Source organism: Penicillium crustosum, assembly GCF_028827405.1.
Source record: "Penicillium crustosum strain IBT 35664 chromosome Unknown utg000001l_segment0_segment0, whole genome shotgun sequence".
Taxonomy (NCBI): Eukaryota; Fungi; Ascomycota; class Eurotiomycetes; order Eurotiales; family Aspergillaceae; genus Penicillium; species Penicillium crustosum.
In genome coordinates, this window is record NW_026623122.1 from 6,750,739 (window position 1) to 6,773,828 (window position 23,090).

Here is a 23,090-nt window from a genome sequence, read left to right on the forward strand (position 1 = left end):
ATTTAGCTAATTTCATCCAGTGAGAGAGACACCTGCCCATTGTCCCATTGTGGCCGTCACCAAAACCTAGTGAAGCAAACATATGCTTCAGCCTTAACCTTAACCTTGCCTTCTCCCTCTGATATCAGAGAGAGACATCACTTGGTGATGTTGGAGCCGCCGTGCACATGCACCGTTAGTGAACCTTCAAGCTGAAGGGGCACGGGGTTACGGTCCCGTTATATGGAATAATGATAGTTGGTACTTTACCGGAGACCGGACTATAGCATCTGGTATGACGAGAGAGGGAATCTTCCTCGCGTGTGATATTCAAAGATGGAATTGACGAAAAAGACCCGATTATGCCCTTCGGTATGGTGAGAGAGAGGACTTCATCCCCTCTTCGCTCTAAATGCTTTGGCAGTTGAAGTCGCGTACTCATTTCTTCATGTCTGGTACTCGAAAGCATATTCATAGATCCAAAGACTGTTCAAGATATGCAGCTATGAGGTTAACCTCGTCCCATTGTAGCCTGTATAATTTGACAAGCGACAAACCTGTCTTTATTGTGATTTAGAGAGAAGTGGTATGTATATAGAGGGCTTCGTCCTCGTTCTCCGCTCACGATACATTGCGGTTTCAATTGTACAAAGATGAAGATCAAGAATATACGGTAGAATAGTCGAGACCAGTTGGCTTGATATGTAGACCCCAGCAAAGCTATTGATAGAGTAGTACTACAATATCCAAGCCTCTGCTGGAGAACGAGTATCTAGTCCGGTCAATGTGAATGGTATTTCTATCATGCTGAGCTTTTACGCTTTTATATCAGGCGGCTGGGTCACGCCAGGATCAAAACAAAAGAAAAAAGCAAGTAGTAGTCGGGATTATTCCACAACATGGGGGGGTGATCCCTCTGCAACTCTGAAACAGTGGGCTATGAGGAGCCTAAAAAGAAGAAAACAGAGAACAGGGAAGTGAGGATTTAGATACGACAAAAAGAAAATAGACAAGACGCAAGCAAACGCCTGTCGTCAAAAACAGAGGGATATCATTAAGATTCAAAGAATCCAGACATGTCGCAAAACAACAATTTGAAGAGGATAAATTGAATGGGGAAGAAAGGAAGAAAAGAAAAAGACAAAAAAGCAAAACCATAAGACTCGTATACTCGATAAGTCGTCAGGGAGGAAACCATTCCCTCCACCAATATGTAAAATATCTCGCCAGGAGGCCATTCACTCGTCCTTCAGGCTTCCAACCAGATTACGTAGTACGTCCATGATGACGGCTTCGTCTTTTGGCTCGCCACCTGGGAAGGAGCTTTCTGGAGCATCGCCCAACACGCGTGCACGCGCACTCCGGAGAACTTCCCGGATATAGTTCTTGTCCTCGTAGTCTTCCATGAGAACAGCTTCAAAGTCATCGATTGCCTTGTTTGCTCGGTCAATGAACGAGGATGACTCTGGTGGCCCTGGTGCAGAGTTTTGCTGAACAGGGTGCTGCTGTTGTTGATGGTGAGAATGAGCCGGGAGGCCGGGAGGCGGATGGTGCTGGTGCTGGTGCTGATGTGGGTGTTGGTGTTGATGCTGCGGCTGGTGCTGGTGGTGAGGTAGCGGATGTTGCTGCTGAGGAGGATGCGACAGCGGCTGCGACTGGGGTTGGACCGGTGGCTGGTGCTGATGCTGATGCTGGTGTTGGAACTGCGCTCCACCAGGTGGAGGGTAGGCCCGAGGCTGCGGGTTGTTGTGAGGAGGTTGAGAGGATGGCGGCTTTTGTTGTGAATAAGGGGAATGGTGCTGAGGTGGTCCGTGAGGAGGCCGTGGGGTCTGCAACTGTTGTTGCTGGCCGCCTTGCGGAGCGGGGGGCGGATGCGTAGGGTGAAGTGTAGGTTGAAGGGATGGTCGCTGCAAATGCAGCTGGGAGGTTGTTGCGGAGTTGACTGGGGATGGGGAAGGATGCAGCTGGATTGATAGGTGGGACTGGTGTTGGCGCTGGCACTGCTGCTGGTGCTGGTGCTGGTGTCGGTGCCGACACTGGTGCCGATGGTACTGGCGCGGGTGCCTGTGTAGGTGCGGGTGCGGGTGCAGACACAGGCATAGGAGCCGGGGTAGGTGTTGGCGCCGGCGACGGGATAGGAGCAGACACAGGGGCGGGGGTGGGCGCCGGCGGGGGTGCGGGTGTCGCAACCTGGGGCGGGGGTGGAGCAGGAGCAGGAGCAGGAGCTTGAACCGGCGGGGCAGCAGCAGGAGGAGGAGCGCTAGGTGTAGGGACAGGGGGCTTCGATGGAGGTGGGTAGGGACTGGATTGGGGTGGATGTCCTCCCACATTAACAGACGCCGGGAAAGGAGCAGGCGGTATGGAAGGAAATTGGAAATGCTGTGGCGGATTTGGCACGGGTGGTGGGCCCTGAGGTGGCGCATACGAGTGGGACATTTGAGGCATGTACTGCTGGGGAGCAGGCGGAGGAGGGTGGGAAACCTGCGGCGGCGGCGAAGGACGTCGTTTCTTTTCCTTCTCAACCGACGCGCCGGGAATGAGCTGCCATGACCAACCCTTACCATCTCGTTCTGCGTGCATGAACAAATGACCGTTGCCATTTAGGTTATGTCGTACACTAGATGTCCAGCCCTCAGTCTCACACTTGAAGCGGAAGTACGGATACTTCAATTTCAGCGCACGGTAGATCTGCTTCAACGTCATTGGCGTGCCAGCTTCCGTCAGAGCATCAAAGATGAGAACGGCGTAGTTGTACGGCGGCTTTGCCAGATCCTCGGCATTGTAAGCAGACTCTGGAGGATAGTTGGGAGATGGTGACCGTGATGGTTTGCGCTTTTTGACCGGTGGGGGCTTGACGTATTCTTGCGGGGGCTCTGCAGACATCTGGCCGCCTTCCGTTGAAGGAAGGGGAGAATCCATTGGTGTGCCATCCGGCTTCTTTCTCTTGGTGTACTTCCGCTTCTCGGATGGTTTGTTTGTTGGTGACTCGGGAACAACAGATTCTTTGGCAACTGTCTTCCCGGCTTTAGGCACTTTGAGTGGAGGTGGTGTGATACCACCGTTGGCCTCGCGCTTAGCAGCAATTTTCTGCTCCCGGGCAAGCTCGGCTCGCTCGCGCTTGGACATGATCCCATCCTTGGGAGGGCGTCCTGGTCCCCGGCGGCGGGCCGGCTGTGAATCGTTATCCCCAGTCTCGATAGAATCCATTGCTTGTGATGATTTGGAATCCTTTGTCTTGAGGATGATCTTCTTGGAAGGTTCCCTGCTCTCGCCGCTGTCACTCCCAAGTCTCTCGGATTCATCGACATCGTCATCCATTTCCATTGAAGCACGGACATCTTTCTCTTCCTCCTCGTCGTTCTTTTCTGTCATTTTTTCTTCCATCCGGTCCGCTCCAGTTTCGCCAATGGGGACATCTGGTAGCAAAAAGCGTATACGCACGCCTCCAATCTGGATATAGTCGCCGCTGTGTAACGGGCGAACTTGTCCCGGTGATAGCCAATCAGCGCCAATGAACGCTCCATTACGCCCCATTACTTCCATCTCAAACAAGTTACGATCAAAATTGTATGAGATCCGGACATGCCTCCGAGAAATCCCTCGATGGCCTGCGGCACTGCCGTCAACGGTCGTTGGGGGGTGAATTGGGATGGTGGGACAAGAATCAGGGGATGGGAGCAAAGCCAGCGCATCAACGGGCTTTGCATCTCCGTTTCCATCTTGCAAAGATTGCATCGCGAGCGCATTGTAGTCGGTTGTCGATTGTAGCTGAGCCGGGTTTGCATGCAATGGCACAACAGCGTCGTCAAAGGAGGATTTTGAGGATCGTCGGCTCATGTTCATGTTGTTTGGAAGATGCGGAGGTATATCTGGATCAAAGCCCATAATACCTCCCCGATCACTAACGACACTGCCCATCATGGCAGCGCTTTCCTCCCGCTTCATACGGTTCGGAGTATGGGATGTGTGTCCTCCACTTGAACTCTTCGCCCGAGTGCTTCGCACGGCCTGCCGGTACTGGAACTCTCGGTGATGGGCGGCGCGGGCAGCGCGCACGTCTCGTCCTAGGATGAATGAGTAGGTATTGACGTAAAAATGCCCATCATCAAACTCCAACTTGGCAAATGCTTGGATCTTAGGTTCCGATCCAGCAATTGAGGCTGCCATATCTTGATATCCCAGGGCCGACAGATCGGCATTTTGCGAAAGAAAGGCGGCTGTGAGCAGCTCGTTTTGGTGGAGAGCTTCAAACGCATTTTTCGGGGCGGCCGAAAAGTCCAAGGGTGGAAGGAGTGAGGGCTGGTCGGTGCTCAATTTCGGGTTCATGGGGTCGGACAAGGTTCCCATGGCATCTGAGTTGAATCCTGCATGGTCCATATCCTGGTGTGCAGAGTTTGTTCCCATAAGCTCGTCACCTAAAGCTTTCCCATTCAGCAAGTCCTGAATCTCGCGAGATATTGAAGCAGAATCCCGGTGCAAGCTCGAGTCGATGGGCGCAGAGCTCTGGGCAGCCATGTCGAATGACTGGGAGATTGATTCGTCCATCTTGATATCCATGTGAATATCTTGGTCCTCGTCCTGTTGTGCAGGTTGTATCGTGGTAGGTGTAGAGTTGGCGGCTGGTTGGTTTCCAAGAAGCTGTGCTAGGAGCGCACTTGCGGCGTTTTGCGTGTTTGCATCTTGTTGATGTTGCGCGGCGGAAAAGTCGTGGCTGTCCGAGCATTCGGTTTTGATTGCGACGTCCGGGGCGGAAATCCCGTTGGGAGTTGACGGGGCAGAATTATTCTGCATGGCGCGGATTGCGGAGTCGTCTCGAGGATTGGAAGGGGAGTCTCTGTCTGGTGAGCAGCCATAGTCGTACAGGGGGCTATCGGGGCCTGTGTCAGGCGGTCGATGGCCCACGGCTGGCGCAGTCATGGTCTGCGACGACATGACAGGCTGGTGCTGGGGAAGGGAGAGGAATGAAGTTCCAGAAGGGAAGTTCTCAACTTAGGACCGGGCGGTGAGCGGTGGCCGAGTTGGTCGCTGCAGATGGCCGTAGTCACCGCTGAGCCATGTTTTTTTTTTTTTTCTTTTCGTTGTTTTTTTGGTTTCTTTAGTTCTTAATATCGTTGACTTGAGACGAATTCACCAAATATCAAATATTATGTATGAATCTGAAAAGGTTTATGGTTGAAGAAATGAAAGAAAAGCGCCGACAATCCTCTTCCGGGACAAATTTTCTTTCCCGCCCCGCCCAAATCCATATTCTCTCCGACCTGATCCACCTACATGGACTACCCGCAGCTGGTTCCTCACCGATTTTGTTGATCCAAAAGCCTAGATCTATATATTGGAATATGATAATAGATGAGTCTATGCAATTGACCTCTTTTTACTGCTCTGATCTCACATTACCTCATTTATTGCCTACATGTAGAGTGGAGTCGACCCCTCTGATATTCGGTGGCTTGCCGTTGAGATGAGGGGAAACTGATGGTTGTAGTATGTACGAAGTACTTTAGGCGACTATAATTTTTATCCAGGCTGTATGCAAGGGGTGTATATACTTTGTACACTACAACATACATATTCTGGGGAAGCGGAGTATATACATACAAAAACCAATTAGCCTTAGATTGTTTACCTACATACATGTACTCCGTATACCTGGGATCATCTTATCGCGATAAAAGCCTTTGAACCTACCCAGGTAACCCTCTACCTCTATTCTACTTTTCTACTTTCTACCTTCACCGTACCTGCATATCCACCTTCACCTACCAACACAAGAACAAAATGGCCCCAAAATCCAAAAAACCCGTCCCAAAACCTCAACCAAAGACTACGACCCCAAACTGGCCTCCCCTCCGCCCCCTCCTCCCCGCCGCCGATCTTACCTTGACCCCCCCTCCTCACCGACCAAATCTACCTAATCCGCAACTTCCTCCCAGGCACCCTGTGCAAAACCTACACCTCATTCCTCGCCTCATTGCCACTGACCACAACACCGGGAACCCCAAAGAAAGACGAGGCCTTACGCGTCAACGACCGGTTCCAGATTGACGATGCGCGGTTTGCGGAGATGCTGTGGAGCACAACGGCATTGAAGGAGCTTGTCACGACGCGTTTCGAAGAAGACGAGTACGGATACAGCCAGCCTGCCGAAGAAGACGATAATGCGCTTGCTGAACGCGCACGTCAACTCTGGGGCGGGGAGCCGTTGGGGTTGAATCCTAATATTCGCATTTATCGATACTCTGCAGGACAGTTTTTCGGACAACATTGTAAGAAGCTCTTCGTCTTGGATTATAGATTATATAATCCTCTTCTACACAACCAAGCACATCAATCTAACATATCGCAATCGCAGACGACGATGCCAATAATATAACCCTCCCCCCACCGAACTCGCGCTCGAAAGCGACACCTGCACGCACAACCTGGACTCTACTGGTCTACCTGACATCCTGCACAGGCGGTGAAACAATCTTCTACCCAGAGGCCACGCGCGCAAATCGCAATCCAGGGCCGATAGCTGTTGCGCCGGAGGTTGGGATGGCGCTGTTGCACCGACATGGAGATCATTGTATGATACATGAGGGGGCCGAGGTTACGGGGGGAGAAAAGTGGGTTTTGAGGAGTGACTTGGTTGTTCCAAGGTGATATACTGGTTTTGATATTGCATTTGGGGGTTCCAAGCGTGTAGATTGGCATGTGAAACATAGCATAATCGTAGTGGGCGGGTTCCTACGCGACTTTCGACTTGGAATCCTTGGGGGGTTGGGGTATATAGACATTGCATATGGGAATTTTGGGAATTCAAACACAGGTTCTAATCATTCTGCTGGATCATACCTAAGTATTGGATGGTACAATTGGAGTGGATAACACAGTAGCAAAAGGAAAATATGAACAAGGACGACAGTAGGCCCCTGTCACACACGGCACGCATAAGAGAAACAGTTGTAGATACAAGTCAGATAGTCGTAAAGAGTGGAAAGTTTGCTGGGAACGAGGAGATGGGACACAAATAATGAACATGGAAAAAAAAAAAGGTAGATCATCAGTTATTGGGATAGCAGGTGAGTGACAGATGACAGGATAGCTGGACCTCGCCAATGAGGAATTCTAATTTCCTGGCTCAAAAGCCCCAAGATTCAAATTTCATTGTAATCATATCAAATTGGTTTGGAAACAGGAGACTTCTCCCCATCCAGTTCATACTCAGCCCCTCTCATCATTCCCTCCACAGGACCGAGAAGACGCTTGAATCCGTCCCGACCCAATCGTGCCACCTTCACATCCGTCTTGGTGGTGATGCTCGCCTGACGTGGCTTGTCGTCCAGCAAAGCAAGCTCGCCGAAGTAATCGCCGCGGCGATAGTTCTTGACGGGGCCAGAGACACCGTTCTTGGTAGCCTCAGCTTCACCTGACTCCAAAAGGTAGAAAGCATCTCCGGGATCGCCTTCGTGGATGATGGTGGAGTTAGCCGGGTACTTGATGGTGTCCAGGGCATCAGCGATCTTCGAGCGCTCGTATGGCTTCAGAGAAGAAAGCAGCGGGACTTCCTCCAGGAAAGCCTCGTACATACGACGGCGTTGGAATGCCGAGTCCATTAGGATGCGGCGGAAGGTGATTCGGTCAAGAGCCCACAAAGTGTTTTTTGGTTCGGTAGAGATCACCGTCGCGGCACGTGGGGCATTGTACATCAAAGCCAGCTCGCCAAAAGATCCTCCGGGTCCAATGCTGGCGACCTTGTTGCCCAAGCCATCAGGGCCAGGCTGCACGGCGCCGGAGGAGTGGATATAGACGTCAAAGTTTCCGTTCTCCACGATGTAGAAGTAATCACCGGCATCACCTTGGGAGATGACCTTGATGTCCTTCGCAGGGATGGGCTTCTCAACGAGAGCGTTGAGGACGGTCAAGAATTGATCATCGTCAAGGTGGGAGAAGAGGAAATTGCTACTGACGGCGGTCTTAAGCCGGGAGACCTGCTCTTCAGTCTTTGGGTGGTGAGGAGGGGACCAACTATCCGAACCGGCCTCGGTGGGATTTAAAGATTCCGCTGAGACAGATGTCCGGCGACCAAGCGCGTAGTTGTTAGGGAATCCTTGCTGTGCGGATCGTGCCGGGAGAGGGGCCAGCTCCCCCTCCTGCTCGTCCTCCTCCCCCGCATTATCCTGGAAGGGACTCCGGCTGAACAACGATCTTCCCGCTTGTGATCCTCCTTCAGCGAATGCAGTACCTCCAAACAAAGCGGTGCTCGGTAGTGCAGCATTTGAGCTGGACTGGCGGAAAGTCAGGTTGGTTGGTGACGTCACCTCGAACTCGTCGTCCTCGGAGATTTTTTGAATGCCAGCAGATTTGTCGCCGGCTCTGGTATTGATGACCGGAGTCAGTTCCGGAGCAGAGTTCTGTGCCATGAGGGCGTTGAGGGGGTTGAGGGCCGAGGAGGCCGCAACTCCGGGGTTGAAGGTGGGATAGATGTGGGATGAAACAGAGATGATATCTGCGGATATTAGAAAGGAATGAATTAAAGTGATTGAGTGGGAAGAGGGAAAATGTAGAAATGTAGAAAATGTAGGAAAAAAAGGTAAAGAGGTTGACGAGGTAGAAAAGGTAGAGAGTAATATGGAAGCAACGGAGGGGCAGACAGTGGGGGATTATTGGTTGGAGTCTAATTTGTAGGGATACTGCATGACCTCGTCTCTCTCTTTCTTCTTTTTTTCCCTCTTTTTCTTTTTATTTCTTCTTTTCTTTTCTTTCTTCTCCATGTCTCGGGAATTAAAATGAAATATTGCAAATGAAAAAAAAAAAAGTGAATGAAATCAAGTGAATGGGAGTGAATGGATGTGAAACGGGGGAATTACCTGCTCAAAGGAAGCTCAGTCCGGAAAGCTTTACCTAGGTACAGCTGTATCCAAAAGTGAAGTATTTAAGACAAGAGGTGGGAAATACCTGAGAATTGGAATTGGAAAGATGAGGGGTAGAAGACACACTAAAGTTGGTCTGAGCTTCGTCGATCATTGGTGCTTCAAATTCACTACGTACATCATACTACCTAGGTAGTTATTTACTATAACCAGTACTGACTATGTTGTATCTATTATGTACTACTTTCGTATATATGGGGAAGAGTGCCTAGGTACTGTGATCGACATGACTCACTCCCGTACTGTAGATGTATAGTAACTTATTATAATAGCTTCTATAATAGCTACCTAAGTATAAGATTAAGAAAAAGGCCAAAGCTTGAAGCCCTTCCAGGCGTCTTCTAGAATTGCATATTCGCCACTTTAGTGGCAACCTCGGGAACCTTGGGAAGTTCCCAGGTCACATATGTCATGGACTCGCCGTTTTCAAATGTCACCTTCTAATCTTCTCGGTGGAGAAAATACTTGCAGAACCGCAAAAATTGTGGAAACTTTAAAAGCTTTAGATATTCCTTAGGGTATCTACCTAGTCCTGGGGAATGTCAATTGCTATAATATAATCCATCGCTTAATATTACTATATGCCATAGCAAAGTAAGCTACGGAGTAGAACCATATGAGCTAGATAATAAGTACCATACTATCACCCTAAGGCTCATGGCGTCATACAAACGGAAAGTCTAGAGCGGGCGCATAGGCCCGGTCACAGCCACGGTTCGCCCCCCAGCCCCTTGATACCTAATATTACATATGTATGGAATATCTCCAGGGCTTCCACATTGGGATATGCATGAGAATCAGAAAAAAAAAAATTTATATAGGCGCTTAGTCCTCTCCCAGGGTCAGGTACTGGTCTGTGTCACCCCCCACCGATTTAGTCCTTCACTAGAGCCCTTTTTCTTTTCCCTGTCTTCTTCCCCAACTATTTCTGTTTTCAATTTTCACTGTATCAAAATGGGGACTTTTACATTTCAATGGTGAGTCAAGCTTCCCAACATGACCCCCTGAGCTAGAGATATCAATTTCTCTGCATTTCTTGACATCCTCGTGGTACAATGCTGAGACGGTTACTTGCAGGCCTTACAATGCGAGCGAGGTGTTCGTTACAGGCAATTTCGATGATTGGGGTAAGACGGTGAAACTAGACCGTGTGGGCGATATCTTTATCAAGGAAGTGACTATATCTCCTGTACAAAAAGTCCACTACAAGGTATGGTGCTTACTATTTTTTTTTCTCGCATCTTCACTTCCAAGGTTTTCGCCTTTACCCTTCCCCTCTGTAGATTGGATGGCGGTGAGCCTTAGGCAACAGGGCTACATCCACTGACGTCACCTGTGCCGCTTTCCTCCATTTATAAAGTCGCTATCCCGCAATCCCGCACTCCCAAGGTTCCAACATTCCAAGATTCCTTGCTGACCAGGAAAAAATAAAAAAGTTTGTTGTCGACGGTATTTGGACTACAGATCCTAACGTACGTGAAGAAGACGACGGACATAACAACATCAACAACGTGCTTCTACCCGAAGAGATCAAGAGCTCTGACTTCGCCCCCACTATGTCTGGCGTGACCCCTGATTCGACAACCGCGGCTCTCGCTGCCAACGTTCCCAAGGAGCCCAATGGGGATTTACCTGGTAGCTTCCCAGAGACCCCGGGACAAGAGTCCGAACAGGCCTTTTCCGTGGATCCCATCCCAGCTTCGGAGGGTTATGGCAACCCCGTCAGCCTGAACCCGGGCGATGAGGTCCCTCATCATAGCACCATCCACAATAACACCATTGACTCCGCTGTCACTTTGGACAAAGAGTCATATGAGAAAGGCCAAACTCTCCCTACTGGCGCTGGGAACACTAACCCTGGCGATCTCCCATATACCCTCCCCCCAATCACGAACAACATGATTCCTGAGTCCAGTCTTCCTATCGGTGGACCCGCGACACGCGCCGCAGCCAGTGAGTCCGAGCCGATTTATACCGGAGGTCCAGCTCAACAGGCAGCGCTGGCCGATCCAGGATACCACATCCAGTCCGCCGGCCCCGACTCGACCACGGCAGCACTGGCTGCTGGTGTGCCGCTGGAGTCAAAGGGCAAGCAGACTAACGGCGATGAACCAGTCGAGGAGGTTCCTCAGGTGGTGAAGGACTCGTTGGCCGAAGCCCACAAGGACCCGGAGGCTGCTGCCAACCAGGAAGCGGTAGACGAGAAGCATGCTATCGAGGAGGAACTGCACAAGAAGGTCCCTGTTGAAGAGTCCGCCGGTGCTCCCGCACCTACCGCCACTGCGGCGACCCAGGCCATTGCGCCCCATCTCGCTGCTCCTAGTGGCGTAGACTCGGCAGATGTGTCGCCGCTTTCGACCCCTCCGCTGGACCGCAGCTTTGCTGCTGCTACTCCATCTTCCGCGCTGAAGAACGCCGAGTCCAGTGGGCCCACTGTCACAACTGGTCCTGAGACTACTTCGACTGTTGAAAACTCAACTCCCGAAACCACGGCTCCCACGACTGCGCAGCCTACAAGTCCTAGTGCTGCGACGGGAGTTGAGTCTGCTCATACACCTGCTACTCAGGCTGCAAAGCCCGAAAATACCACCACCACGACTGGAGCCGAGTCTACTCAAGCTCCTGCTAATTCGACCGCAAAGACCGCCGAGCCGTCTCCCAAACAATCTCAGAGCACTGAAGGTGCTTCTACCATTGAGAAGAAGAAGAAGCATCGCTTGAGCGGCTTTTTCGGAAAGCTCAAGGAGAAGCTTAAATAAATGACTCGGAAATGTCCAATTTCCGAGATTGGAATCTGTTCTTTGATTTCAATCATCCTGGGTGGTATAGTCTTGGCTGTAACAGCTAACAGATATCCCATGCTTTTTTCCTCTGGTGCCTCGCGTTCTTTGTTTCTGGATACCTCCTCCTGCCCTGCTTTATTGCATTGTATTTCTGCAAGCCGCTTTTTTTGTTTATGCCTCGGCTAGTAATTATCGTCTAATGGAAGTACCTTGCTATTATGTGTTCTATAATTGTTTATATCCTACTTTATGCCTTTTATCATCTAGGCCGAAGTCGGAGCCGAAGCCCTCGGTGTGTAAAATGTAGTACAGAACTCGGAGTATAAGCATGTTGATTTCCACAAAATGGAAACATATGAAATATGAGATCAATGGATCCAATCTCAAATCGTAGAATCGTAGAATTCTAGAATCTTAGGAACTAAGGAACTAAGGAACTAAGAAAGTAGGTAAGGATCCAAGCAATCTATGTATTCATCGCCCTTGTATGAGTGGGGGAGAGGCCCGTTTCCCAATGCCGCTCTTCTCCACCTCATCCTTTCCCCGACTTTGGGGATTCCTAATCTTCTTTTCCCTTTACCCTTTTCCCTCTCCATCTCCCTTCTTTACATTGTGCAAACTTGGATTCTGGGGGTCTCTTCACTTCCCATGAGCGCAAATATGGCTACCCCCACCTTGTCCGCCATGATCGACCCGACAAAGCAGGCCGAATACCCAATTGTGCTGGGGGAAAGGCTCGCAAGCAACCCCAACACGAGTCGACTGATCAACGTCAACTACAACCACAAATCCAAGTCCGCCACCTCACAACAACGTTCCACCATCACCCACTCCCGATCGCCCGACCTCTATGACCTCGTCGTTACTGATAAGGCCCCGAACGCCGATCAAACATTGACCTATTCATACAAAGGCAGCGAGGACCCGTCGGGCGAGCGAAGTCTGGTGCTCATCTTCGACCCGGAGCGGAAGGTCTTCGTTCTAGAGCCGGTCTCAACAACCTTGAACTTTAATCTACGGTCGGCTCCAGGAAAGACGGAAAAGCAGGTCCGCGAGCAATACGAACAACTACAGATCAAGGAAGAGGATGAACCAGCAACTTCGGGAGAAGACCGGCATGGGGGGAGCGCCAGCGAGGACGAGGGACCCGCCGACGATAACAATCCTTACGACTTCCGGCATTTCCTCCCAAAGAATCGCCGGGAGGATGATAAACCACCCTCAGGCCACAGCACCCCAGAGCTTGCCACCAGCAGGGCCAGCACACCCTTGATGCCGGCTGCCAGACCTGCACCTAGACCTGCACCACCTCGACCCAAAACACAAACACAAGCACAAGCAAACCCATTGCGACAGAAGAACCCGCCAACAAAAGCACCAGCCAAAGTATATGCGCCCGCCAAGCCAGCCGAGCCTGTCAGCTATCCCGACCCGCCTGAGCATGAAGAGTCCCGCTCCTCGCCGTCCGATGCAGGCACGGGATCGCAACAAGCTGGGCAGTCTCCCAGCTCGAACATCATCGTTGACGGAGATCTCATTATTGATATGGGATCTCCACCTCCGCGGCCCTTCGTGGACCGGACTTACTTCTCGTCCAATAATACTCCAGCAGACGACGATGGGGATGAAGACGTTGGGGAGTTTAGTCTACCCTCCCCGGTTGGCAATACAGCTCCACCTACTTCTGAGGTCCATACAAGTGCGGCTACTCAAGAGGACGAAATGGAAGATGATGATGCTTTAGCGGCGGAGATGGAAGCCGCGTTTGAACAAAGTGCTCGAGAAGAGGAAGCTCGAAGCCACCAGTACAGTCAGCCTACGACCAGGCAGTATGTTCCCAGTGATGATGAGAGTGAAGTCAGTGAGGAAGAGTAAATGCCTATCCGGCCTTTTTTTTTTGTCTATTGCATCTATCAGCGTGGCGCCAGGATGGACATTTATTCCAAAGTACTAGATACCAATTGTAATTGTTTAGGGATTATTTTAAGAAGTATAATTGCATAGGTCCAATGGAATTCACATGAGAATTTATAAACTTATACTTCTTCTATATACATAATGTAATAGCTAGTTACATGTAGCTACATATGTATTCATTGTCATTCATGCATCTCTTACTCCGTACATTGAAGCGGATAAATAGTTTCTCCCGGAAAAGCCATTTTCCGACTAAAAGCTTCCCTTGTCGACTGCATCAATACGGAGATCCTTGCCGCCTTGCAGGTTATCTGGTAGTGCTCAATAGTCAGGCAGCGCTGTGTTGTTTATATATTGCTTATCCCTGGCGTCTCTTCTCCAATTCTCCGAACATCTCCCGCCGTGAACTATCATCTCCGCAATGCGATAGAAAGCTCCGCCATGCTAGATTTGGCTTAACGACTGTGACGTTTGGAACGATAACGATTATTGTTAACCACTCGCGCGAGCTATTCCTTATCTGGCGCACCGGATGCGTTTCATCTCTGCTGCCATTGTGTGAACAACCACTCATCGACCTAATTCGTCTTTCCCCTCTTCACTTCGCACAGCCATGGCTTCCTCGACACCACCGAAGCGACGAATCCCCGGCCTGCCAAACCCGGTGTTGGAAGCAGAGCAACAAAAATGGCTATTCACAGAGGAAGAATTCGAGCGCACGCCATCGCGCATTGATAAAATCGAACGCGGGAAAGAGGATTACATTCGACACCGTGCAGTCGAGTTCATTTGGCAAGTGAGCGTGATGCTGAAGATGCCCCCGCAGACCTCAATGACCGCCACGGTGTACATGCACCGCTTTCTCATGCGCTATTCGTTGATGGGCCAATATCCGGAAATGGGGTCAGACCTGATGCACCCAAAGGTGATCGCCGCCGTGGCCCTGTTCGTCGCGTTCAAGGTGGACGAGGCCATGCGCCGCATGAAAGATTTCGTCATCGCATGCTGCCGCGTCGCCATGAAGCAGCCCAACCTAATTGTTGACGAGCAGTCCAAGGATTACTGGAAATGGCGCGACCTGATCCTGCAGAATGAGAGCGTCATGCTTGAATACCTCTGCTTTGACCTACAGGTCGAGTCCCCCTACCGCATCCTCTGGGACTACTCCGTCTTCCTAGGCGTCGGCGACAACAGAGCTTTACGACACTCCACCTACTCCTTCCTCAATGACTCAACCTACACCGTCCTCTGCCTCCAATTCCCACCCCGCGTCATCGCCGCCGCAGCCCTGTACGCCGCAGCCCGCCACTGCAAAGTCGCCTTCCCCGACGACGCCGAAGGCAGACCCTGGTGGGAGCAGATCGACGTCCATCTCGACGACCTCATCCGCGCCTGCACTTTCATTGTCAAGATCTACGAGCGCGTCCAACAAAGCCTGAGCAAGGGCTACCCGGAATTCGCGCTTTCAGACTCAACCCCGAACCCCAATGACCCAACCCGCATCTTCGATACCGATCCTACAAAATCCGCCTCAGAGCAACAATCGACTTCCACCCCTCCAACACTCACCGTCACCTCAGATACGGCTACAAATGGCCGCAAACGCTCGCGCGAACCCGAATCTCACCCCAATACACAACCACACCCACACCCGCCCTCCCCACAAAACAAATCCCATTCAACCCTGAATGGGAATGGTGACCGCGATCGATCCCCTAAGCGCCAGCGCACCATAACCCCCTCCCATGAAGTGACCCTCCCAACCGACCAAAAAACAAACCCTCCAGCGCCCTCCCGCCCTCGCGTCCCCGCGGCCGCATTATCCCAAACAAAAGCCACACCTCAATTCGACTCCCTGTCAATCGCGGGGGAGAAGCCAGGACCAGGACCCTCTGCACACTCCCCTTCAAAAGAAGACTCCAGCGCCGAAGAAGGCGAAGTCCCTGAAAAACAGCAACATGTTGTTCCAGTCGCACATCCCCCGCGGCATGATCCCGCGCCTACGGCAGATGTGGATTATCGGAGTAAATTAGACTCCCAGAAAGAAGAGAAAGAGGAGGGCGAAGCTGATGATGATAATGCTGGAAGTGAAGAAGGCGAGATCTAATATCTAAGTCTATAAAATTGGGTCTATCAGGACGCTGGTGGGCAAGTGTGGCCTTACAGATACTATTTATGAGTGAGAATGAATGAAATCCACGGAGAATCCAATTTCTCCCCTTTGCTTATCTACCAACATTACTACTCAGCTGTACTTGTCCTGCGTCCTACTTTATTACGGCTGTAAACGAAGTATTTTATGAACAATTCCAATTGCAAAATATGTATTATTCAATCCCAGTTTTCTAGGGCTAGATATGTGTAGATGGTAAATTTTACTCCGAATAAAAGAGAAAAGGAAGAAAACTCCTAGATATGCGAAAGTACCACTAGTTGCGTCCGCCTGATACTGCATGTATTTTGCATTGCTTCAAATGTTCAGAACAAGACAACATTCAAGTAACTCGGCATGAAAATAATACCAAGCCACATGTGTAACGCATGACATGCAATGGAATGTACGAAAACCGGCACACCGGGGACCCCTTGACGCGACATATGCATTATCTTCGTTCTCCATTTCATATTCATCATTCTCTTCTCAATTCTCCCCAGTCCAATCCCCAACTTCGGTTCAATATCCAGCAGTCATAACTCCCAACCCATGATCCAGCAAGCTGCTAGAAGCAACATAGCTAAATCCACCGAATGGGTTACTCTCAGCACCAACATCGCCACCATCTGCACCCTTTCCACCCGGGAAATCTTGTCCCTTGCCATAGTACTCGTCAAAGCCGGTGGCGGTGATCGTCGGGCTAAGCGGGAGATGGGTGAAATCAACGGAGAAGTTCTCCGCGAGAGCAGGGTCTGTAACGATAGGCTGGATAGGCGGGTCGAGCTCGCGTCGCTCAAGGGCAGCCCAGTCGATTTTGCGGAAGAAGCGATGCTTCTTGATTGTCTGCAAATCCTTCTGCATGTGGTATCCGAGACGCTTGGAGGGTTCCTTGCGGAGAAGACGGGTGAGGAGATCCTTTGCGTCAGGGCCGAGGAAATAAGGGAGCACGAGCTTTTGCTTGACGATCTTCTCTTGGAGCTTTGCGTGGTTGTTTCCGCGGAATGGGGGTGAGCCGGTGAGAAGGTCGTAGCCTAATGCGCCGAGGGACCACCAGTCGCATGCTTTGCCGTATGGCTTGCCTTGGATCACTTCTGGCGCCATGTAGTCAATTGTGCCGAGGAGGGAATTGCAGCGGTCGTCGTCGCTGAGCGCGATCTTGCTGAGACCGAAATCGGTGAGGAGGAGGTGGCCTTGCGCATCTAGGAGACAGTTCTCGGGCTTCAGGTCGCGGTAGAGAACGCCGACGTTTTGGTGAAGATGTGCTAGTGCAAGTACCATCTCTGCCATGTAGAAGGCCGCTGCATCTTCTTCGAACATGCGTTCCATGGCTAGGTGGTGGAAGAGTTCGCCGCCTTGCGCGTACTCCAGGATCAAGTAGAGCTTCTCATGGTCTTGGAAAGCATAGAAAAGCTTCACGACAAAGGGGTGGCGGTTGACACTTTCCAGGATTGTGCGCTCTGTCTTGGTCTGCTCGACTAGCTTTTTGTGGACGGTGAGGGAAGCCTTCCGGAATTGTTTCTGGGCGTAGAGCTTGCCCGTGACAACGTGGCGCACCAGCAACACAGTTCCAAATGAGCCCTTGCCTAGGCATAGGAGAGGCACGAAGTCCTCCGCTGTCATCTTGCGGCACAGTTGACTGCGCAAATCCGGATTCATGCCTGGGACATCCGCATTGCGATCGTCCAGTGTCTCTGGTTGCACTGCGTCGGAACTAACAAAGTCCTGATCTAGGGGGATTTCATAGCTGGTTAAGATCTCGGTCTGGTCGCTGTCGGAGTAAACACTGGCAGCACTGGAGGTCTTGGAGACAAGTCCGCTACCAGATGTGTCGTCGGACAGATTCAGAGTGCTGAGTTGAAGCTTCAATGCGCTGACCCCATGGCCTGTGGATGCCTGTGCCAGTGGGCTGGCGCCATCGAATGCAGTGGGAGGTCGAGAGGGTGTACGTGAGCTCGCAGCGGAGAAGTCCGATTCCTCATCGCCGGATTGCAGAGGAGTGAAACCACGAACGGTTGCACATGCCGGCACGAATTGGTCCTTCTTCTTCTTCCGTCGCTGTTTGTTCTCGTTGAGAGTCTTGTTCGCAAACCCATTAAATCCCTTGGCTGTCTGCTCTGGGGGCGGCATAGTGCCCATGTGTGCATTGGGGCGACGGTGATTGGCTGGGATGTCAATGACAGACTGTTCGCCGTCGGCCTGCGGAGCGAACACGTCTCCGACCGACAGGTCGTCGGCATTCGAGGAAGGCATTATGCTTTTGTTGTATCACCTGTGGTAGCTCCGCGAGTAGAGCGAAACAATTTAGGTAAAAGCGCCGGCGATAACCGCAGGGTCGACAATTGACCTTGCGCGGTTGTAAAGAATGGTAGCAAGGTATTCAGAATACCTATCTCGCAGTCGCTGTTCACATAGAGGCACCCGGTTAGCCTCAATCGCTTCGATCTTGAATGTCGACTGTAAAGAGTGAATAGAGGGGTAGGTGAGGGTTTTCACACACCCCCACTAATTATCGCCAAGGTAAAAACGTAAAAGAAATTGAAAAAAATAAAATAAAAAATTGCGAATGAAAGGGGGGCCAAAGAGACGTACTTCAACTTGGAGAATTTATTGCATCAAAGCACGGTTTCCCTTCAGTGCTCGAACTGGTCGATAGACTAGCCTTAAATCTCTCGAGCAGGTTTAACGTCCGCCCTTCTTCAGGACGGACCCGGGACCCCTAGCCAAGTCACCTCGCTGGTCGAGGGATCGAAGGCCAAGGCGAAAGGAGAAAGCACTGAATATGTCGACACGTTGGAAATGTCAGGAGCAGGTGAATCGAGGTTCAGAAGGGAGGGATATGGATCAAGGTTGGCCAGGAAGCCAGTAAGCGAAATCAAAGGCAAAGACGAAGGCACAGATGGGCACATAGAGGATGAAGAATTTTAGCAAATGTAAATTAACAGTTTTTCTTCCCCAGGAAGTGAAACAAAGCAAGAAAACCGCGAGATCGTGCAGAAAATCAGATTTCAGGCGTAGATCCGGGGGCTGAGCCACTAGTCCTAATTGGGATTTCACGTGTCAGATGCTGACATTAACATGATCGGATTGATCGGATTGGGGGATGTTGGGTATTATCTTGAAATTGTCATGATATTGAATGATATTGTCTTTAGTATTACAGTCTTTTTTGTTTTGACTGGCTCTCGATATATCGTCAAGTGGTTCTACAGACCCGCCTGAGACACCCTCACACAGCCTCAATACTACAGCCACCAACTTGCATATGAGTGTCGATCTGCATACTGCAGCCTCCTGTATAACATGAAACCACTTACACGGCACTTAGTGGCTCTCGAAGAAAGCCTTTGAGCGGGTAATCTCCACACCAGACCGCTGGACAAAAGCGAGAGCACTTGGCTTCTCAACCTTAACCGTCACACGCTCATTACCAAAGTCCACAGTCACAATGCGAGCAACGAACGTAGCCAAAGATTCCACAGACTGGAAATCAGTCTGATCAACCTTCTATAAGATCAAGTCAAATTAGCAAATTGGCCCCAGAAAAGATGCCAACAAAAGCATCAGAGAAGAACAAAGAGTTAACCACATACCTCAGCCACAGCCCGCGTCACAGCCTGGTAAGTATCGACAACAGTCGACCCCCAAGAAAGCTGCCCAGGACCCTGGAACGTAAGACCAACAACAACAGCCTGTTTCTCGAGTCTCTCATGAGGATTCACCCCCAAGATAGCATAGCACCTAATCCCCTCAATCCGGAACTCCTCCTCCAAAACCACCAACCCGCGCGCCTCCCCACCACCAACCTCCTTCCCAAGCGCAATAACCCCACGATACCGAAGCCCCTCATCCGCACGCAACAAAGCCTTAGGTAAATGCAGCAAGACCTCGCACTCTCCATAAGCCGCCGAGATCGGGTTCGGCTGCTTCGCCGCAGTGATAGCAGACGTAGTTTCCAACAGACCCAATCCGGCATCCGCAACAACACCCGCTATCACACGCGGGTCTTGGCCTAGTCCGCGGCTCTGCATTTCCTCGCGTCGCGTCCCCTCCAGACTGATCAGTCGCTGGGAGGGGTGGGATGGAGATGAGATGTTCTCACCCATGTTGCGCACGTCGCTTTCTAGTCGGCGGAAGAGCTTGCCGTAGTCGAGGGTCAGGGAGACGTTGTCGGTTTCAGCGGCTGTGATTATTGAGGAGTAGGAGAGCTTGAGTGTTGCGGTGCATGGTTGGGACTTTCCCTGGCGGTGCCAGGCTTCTGGGGCGCAGGGGAGGGGAAGCTCGATGTCGCGGAGACGGACGCTGTCGAGGACATCTGGGCGGGGTGGGAGTTGGATTGATTGGTCGGTCATGATTGTTGGGTTTATGTTTGTGACTTCAAGGCGGGAGAGGTTATGGCGAAAGCATGAACAATATTAAATTAAAAGAGAAGATGAGGGGTCTGGGTTTTTTTTGGCGGGGCACCTGTGGGCGGTTGTAGATCATGACGGTGGAACCCACACGGCAATTGCATATTTTGGGGTATATTTATTGTGGAATTGTAATTAAATAGAGAAGATTAATGGAATATCATGGGGTATTGCATATATTTCTCTTAACTATAAGTGCTATAATTGGAGTTTGGTGGGGTATCCCATTATATATTTTGGCTTCAAGATAGTAAGATAACAGCCACAAGTCTTCATCACCCAATTACCCATTCAAGGATAAGCCGCGTTGGAAGCATGAAGCGACGGGACATCGGGAATGCTACAATCGAAGAAACAAATTAAAGAGAATTAAGATTTCCGGATGCTAACACACATACAATAGTCCAGGATGGATAAGACCAGAGGGCGATAACCACTTAGCGTCCAGCCACCCCAAAGCTACCAGGATAGAAAGAAATATTTGAGAACTCGCGCTGTCCAGTCGCCAGGAAGAAAGAAAAGCAGCCGGCCGCGAGAACATGCTGAATGAAACCTCGGCAGGTGAAAAAAGATCATGATCCCATGAAATCAATACGAGACGTTGCGGGTATTTGGCGAAGGAGGTCAACAAAAATGATGGTAGAACGGAAGAATATGCAGTAAGTCCAATCAGCGAAGACCCGACGCCATCTACCAGTAGCGAGGACGGTCGTAAGGCACATACTCGCCTCTCGGCGGAGAGCGAGGACGACCGTAACCGCGGGCAGCCAGGTAGGGATCATCATAGTGGCGAGGAGGTGGGGGAGGTCGGGCCTCATAGGGGTCTTCGTACGGACGACGTGGAGGCGGGTAGTCTTCCATCCGAGGGCGAGGGGGAGTCCGGCGGGCATAGGCATCCCGTTCATAGTAGGGATCGCGGCGGATTGGGATTGGCGACCGCTCACGGTAGTGTTCCCGGGGACTGTAGCCACGTGGGGGAGGGATCCGGCGGTCGTACTCCTCCATAGTGGCAGGGTAGGGACGACGCGGTGGGGAACGAGACCGGTATGGGTCACGAACGGGGCGTTCCTCAAAGTTTTGAATCTGGGAGTTGGTGAGAGGGGGTTCCTCCAGGTCCGAGCCAGGTTGGACGCTTACATCGGCGACACAAGAGACGACAGAGCCCTTGAACTCTCGCTGGTCCAGTTTCTCCACGGCGGTCTTTAGGTCGTTGGCGGTTTCAAATTCCACAAACCTTGGTTAAATGTCAATGGATTGGAAGGCTCTCTCGCGGAATACAATGGTCCACCTACCCTCTGCCCTGTTCACGGCCAGTCTCTGAGTAAACGACGTCCAGACCAGACTGGCGGGCGAAGTCTTTCAAGTCCTATTTAATGCATGGTGAGTCCAGGTCCAGGAAAGGTAACGTGTCCGGTAAATGTTGTGAGAGAAAAAGGTAAGCACTCCATGTCCAGTCCGAGGAGGTGTATCCAGAATGGCCATCTTATATCGGCATCCAAAAGTCCCAGGAAAGGTTCCATGGGGTCTGACAAAAATGTGTGGTGAGTATGCAAGGATTAAGGAGCAAACCTCCAATCTTGAGGCAAAACAAAACGCTATAAAAGCAGTTCTCAGTTACCAGGAGAGGGGTGCTGATGGATTAGTACTCCAGGATTCTTGGCTCAACCGATGGCCTCAAGGACAATGGACTGGAAGCATGTGTGGGTTGAGTAGAGAGACAGGTTTAAGGAATCTACGTCAGGAACTCCGGGGAGGAATGGACTTGGGCTGCTAACCTGCCAACTTGTTTCTGGAAGACCGGAAATCTGCATGCGGAACATAGTGCGACGTGGACGAGGGAGAGCATTGCGGTCTGGTGGTCCCGGGAAGGCCTCCTTGCGGCGAGGGCCGCGTGCAAACTGAACGGTGAGTCGCTCGCCTTTGAAGTCACTGCCGTCTATGGTATTGATAAGCGGGGGGGAGGTCATCGGTGGAGAAGTCATGGGGGGCATACGGAACGCTGCAGGAAAACAATGTTAGCAAGTCTGCACAAATAAAGGGAATACAAGAAGCCGTTCAGCCATTCTTACCGGGCACAATATCTCTGGCATCCAGCTGGTCGTCATATTCGATGAAGCCGAAACCGTTCATCAGCTTGATCTCGGTGATCTTGCCGGAGCCATGGCTGCTGAAATGTTCCTCGATGTCGCTTTTAGTCACTGAGATATGAAATAAGGACATTAGCACATCACTTCTCAAATGGTGATTCCCAAAGCACCGGTCAGATGGTCATCCACGGCGAAAGCTGTGCCGTGTGGGTAGCCGAAGCTCCCATTTGCTCACTTCGGGAAGGGTGGGCCAAGGGTGGCATTCCACAAAAGCATACGAGGGATCAGAGCACATGGAACTTTGGGGGGACTTGCGAAGCGACCGGATCATGCAAGGTGGTGCGTGTGTGCTCCAAAGCTCAGGGAAGATAGACAGTCAGGTGTTAGCATACCGTTGCGGGGAAGGTTCCCAAGATAAAGGCGGGTCGAAGACACCTCAGTCATGGCTGATCTGAAATAACTGATGGGCGATAATGGAAGGAAATCTGGCTAAAGGAAATCCTAGAGAATATGGGAGAGATCGAAAAGGCGGGAATGCAGCGAGAGGCCGTGAAATGCGGTGTTGCTGCAGGAAAGCGTGTAACGTGTAACCCGACAAACGATCAGAGAGCGGATGTACTGCAAAGTACTGCAATGTCAAACAGCAAAGCAGAATAGCAAAAACCAAATACAAAAGATACAAAAAAAGAGAGAGGGGAAGAAAAGGGAGAAAGTACCGTCTGGCGGTGGACAGATGAGAAACTTTGGCCGCCTCACTTTTTCTGATCCACGTGGTTCCACTATAGAACATAGAGAGGGGAAGAGAGAAATATGAAACATTTATTATGTAGACGTAGAGTATTGATTTA

At 51.0% G+C, this 23,090-nt stretch overlaps 10 protein-coding genes across 10 annotated transcripts; 4 read left to right on the top strand and 6 right to left on the bottom strand.

Annotated features, from left to right (window-relative positions):
• Positions 1–1,217: 1,217 nt before the first annotated feature.
• N7487_002562 (forkhead domain protein) lies at positions 1,218–4,911 on the bottom strand (the record flags this gene model as incomplete). The annotated part of the gene is made up of 2 exons (XM_056870309.1): positions 1,218–1,484; positions 2,212–4,911. The coding sequence occupies 2 exons, from the start codon at positions 4,909–4,911 to the stop codon at positions 1,218–1,220; spliced, it is 2,967 nt and encodes a 988-aa protein (XP_056735093.1).
• An 846-nt stretch (positions 4,912–5,757) lies between these two features.
• N7487_002563 (uncharacterized protein) lies at positions 5,758–6,624 on the top strand (the record flags this gene model as incomplete). The annotated part of the gene is made up of 3 exons (XM_056870310.1): positions 5,758–5,919; positions 5,984–6,245; positions 6,332–6,624. 3 exons carry the CDS (start codon positions 5,758–5,760, stop codon positions 6,622–6,624), a joined length of 717 nt encoding a protein of 238 aa, XP_056735094.1.
• Positions 6,625–7,139: 515 nt separating this feature from the next.
• On the bottom strand, positions 7,140–8,384 carry N7487_002564 (cyclic nucleotide-binding domain-containing protein; the record flags this gene model as incomplete). The annotated part of the gene is made up of 1 exon (XM_056870311.1): positions 7,140–8,384. The coding sequence occupies one exon, from the start codon at positions 8,382–8,384 to the stop codon at positions 7,140–7,142; it is 1,245 nt and encodes a 414-aa protein (XP_056735095.1).
• A 1,464-nt stretch (positions 8,385–9,848) lies between these two features.
• N7487_002565 (carbohydrate-binding module family 48 protein) lies at positions 9,849–11,653 on the top strand (the record flags this gene model as incomplete). Its single annotated transcript, XM_056870312.1, has 3 exons — positions 9,849–9,871; positions 9,972–10,104; positions 10,331–11,653. The coding sequence occupies 3 exons, from the start codon at positions 9,849–9,851 to the stop codon at positions 11,651–11,653; spliced, it is 1,479 nt and encodes a 492-aa protein (XP_056735096.1).
• Positions 11,654–12,337: 684 nt separating this feature from the next.
• On the top strand, positions 12,338–13,552 carry N7487_002566 (ELL-associated factor; the record flags this gene model as incomplete). The annotated part of the gene is made up of 1 exon (XM_056870313.1): positions 12,338–13,552. The coding sequence occupies one exon, from the start codon at positions 12,338–12,340 to the stop codon at positions 13,550–13,552; it is 1,215 nt and encodes a 404-aa protein (XP_056735097.1).
• Positions 13,553–14,207: 655 nt separating this feature from the next.
• On the top strand, positions 14,208–15,701 carry N7487_002567 (uncharacterized protein; the record flags this gene model as incomplete). The annotated part of the gene is made up of 1 exon (XM_056870314.1): positions 14,208–15,701. One exon carries the CDS (start codon positions 14,208–14,210, stop codon positions 15,699–15,701), a length of 1,494 nt encoding a protein of 497 aa, XP_056735098.1.
• Positions 15,702–16,268: 567 nt separating this feature from the next.
• N7487_002568 (AGC family serine/threonine-protein kinase) lies at positions 16,269–17,999 on the bottom strand (the record flags this gene model as incomplete). The annotated part of the gene is made up of 1 exon (XM_056870315.1): positions 16,269–17,999. One exon carries the CDS (start codon positions 17,997–17,999, stop codon positions 16,269–16,271), a length of 1,731 nt encoding a protein of 576 aa, XP_056735099.1.
• A 51-nt stretch (positions 18,000–18,050) lies between these two features.
• On the bottom strand, positions 18,051–18,655 carry N7487_002569 (uncharacterized protein; the record flags this gene model as incomplete). The annotated part of the gene is made up of 3 exons (XM_056870316.1): positions 18,051–18,203; positions 18,339–18,343; positions 18,457–18,655. The coding sequence occupies 3 exons, from the start codon at positions 18,653–18,655 to the stop codon at positions 18,051–18,053; spliced, it is 357 nt and encodes a 118-aa protein (XP_056735100.1).
• A 415-nt stretch (positions 18,656–19,070) lies between these two features.
• On the bottom strand, positions 19,071–20,098 carry N7487_002570 (dihydroneopterin aldolase family protein; the record flags this gene model as incomplete). Its single annotated transcript, XM_056870317.1, has 2 exons — positions 19,071–19,253; positions 19,340–20,098. 2 exons carry the CDS (start codon positions 20,096–20,098, stop codon positions 19,071–19,073), a joined length of 942 nt encoding a protein of 313 aa, XP_056735101.1.
• Positions 20,099–20,845: 747 nt separating this feature from the next.
• N7487_002571 (uncharacterized protein) lies at positions 20,846–23,036 on the bottom strand (the record flags this gene model as incomplete). Its single annotated transcript, XM_056870318.1, has 5 exons — positions 22,635–23,036; positions 22,225–22,353; positions 21,931–22,154; positions 21,448–21,521; positions 20,846–21,389 (listed from the first exon to the last, which is right to left on the bottom strand). Exons 1-5 carry the CDS (start codon positions 22,684–22,686, stop codon positions 20,846–20,848), a joined length of 1,023 nt encoding a protein of 340 aa, XP_056735102.1. The 5' UTR covers positions 22,687–23,036.
• Between the last annotated feature and the right edge of the window lie 54 nt (positions 23,037–23,090).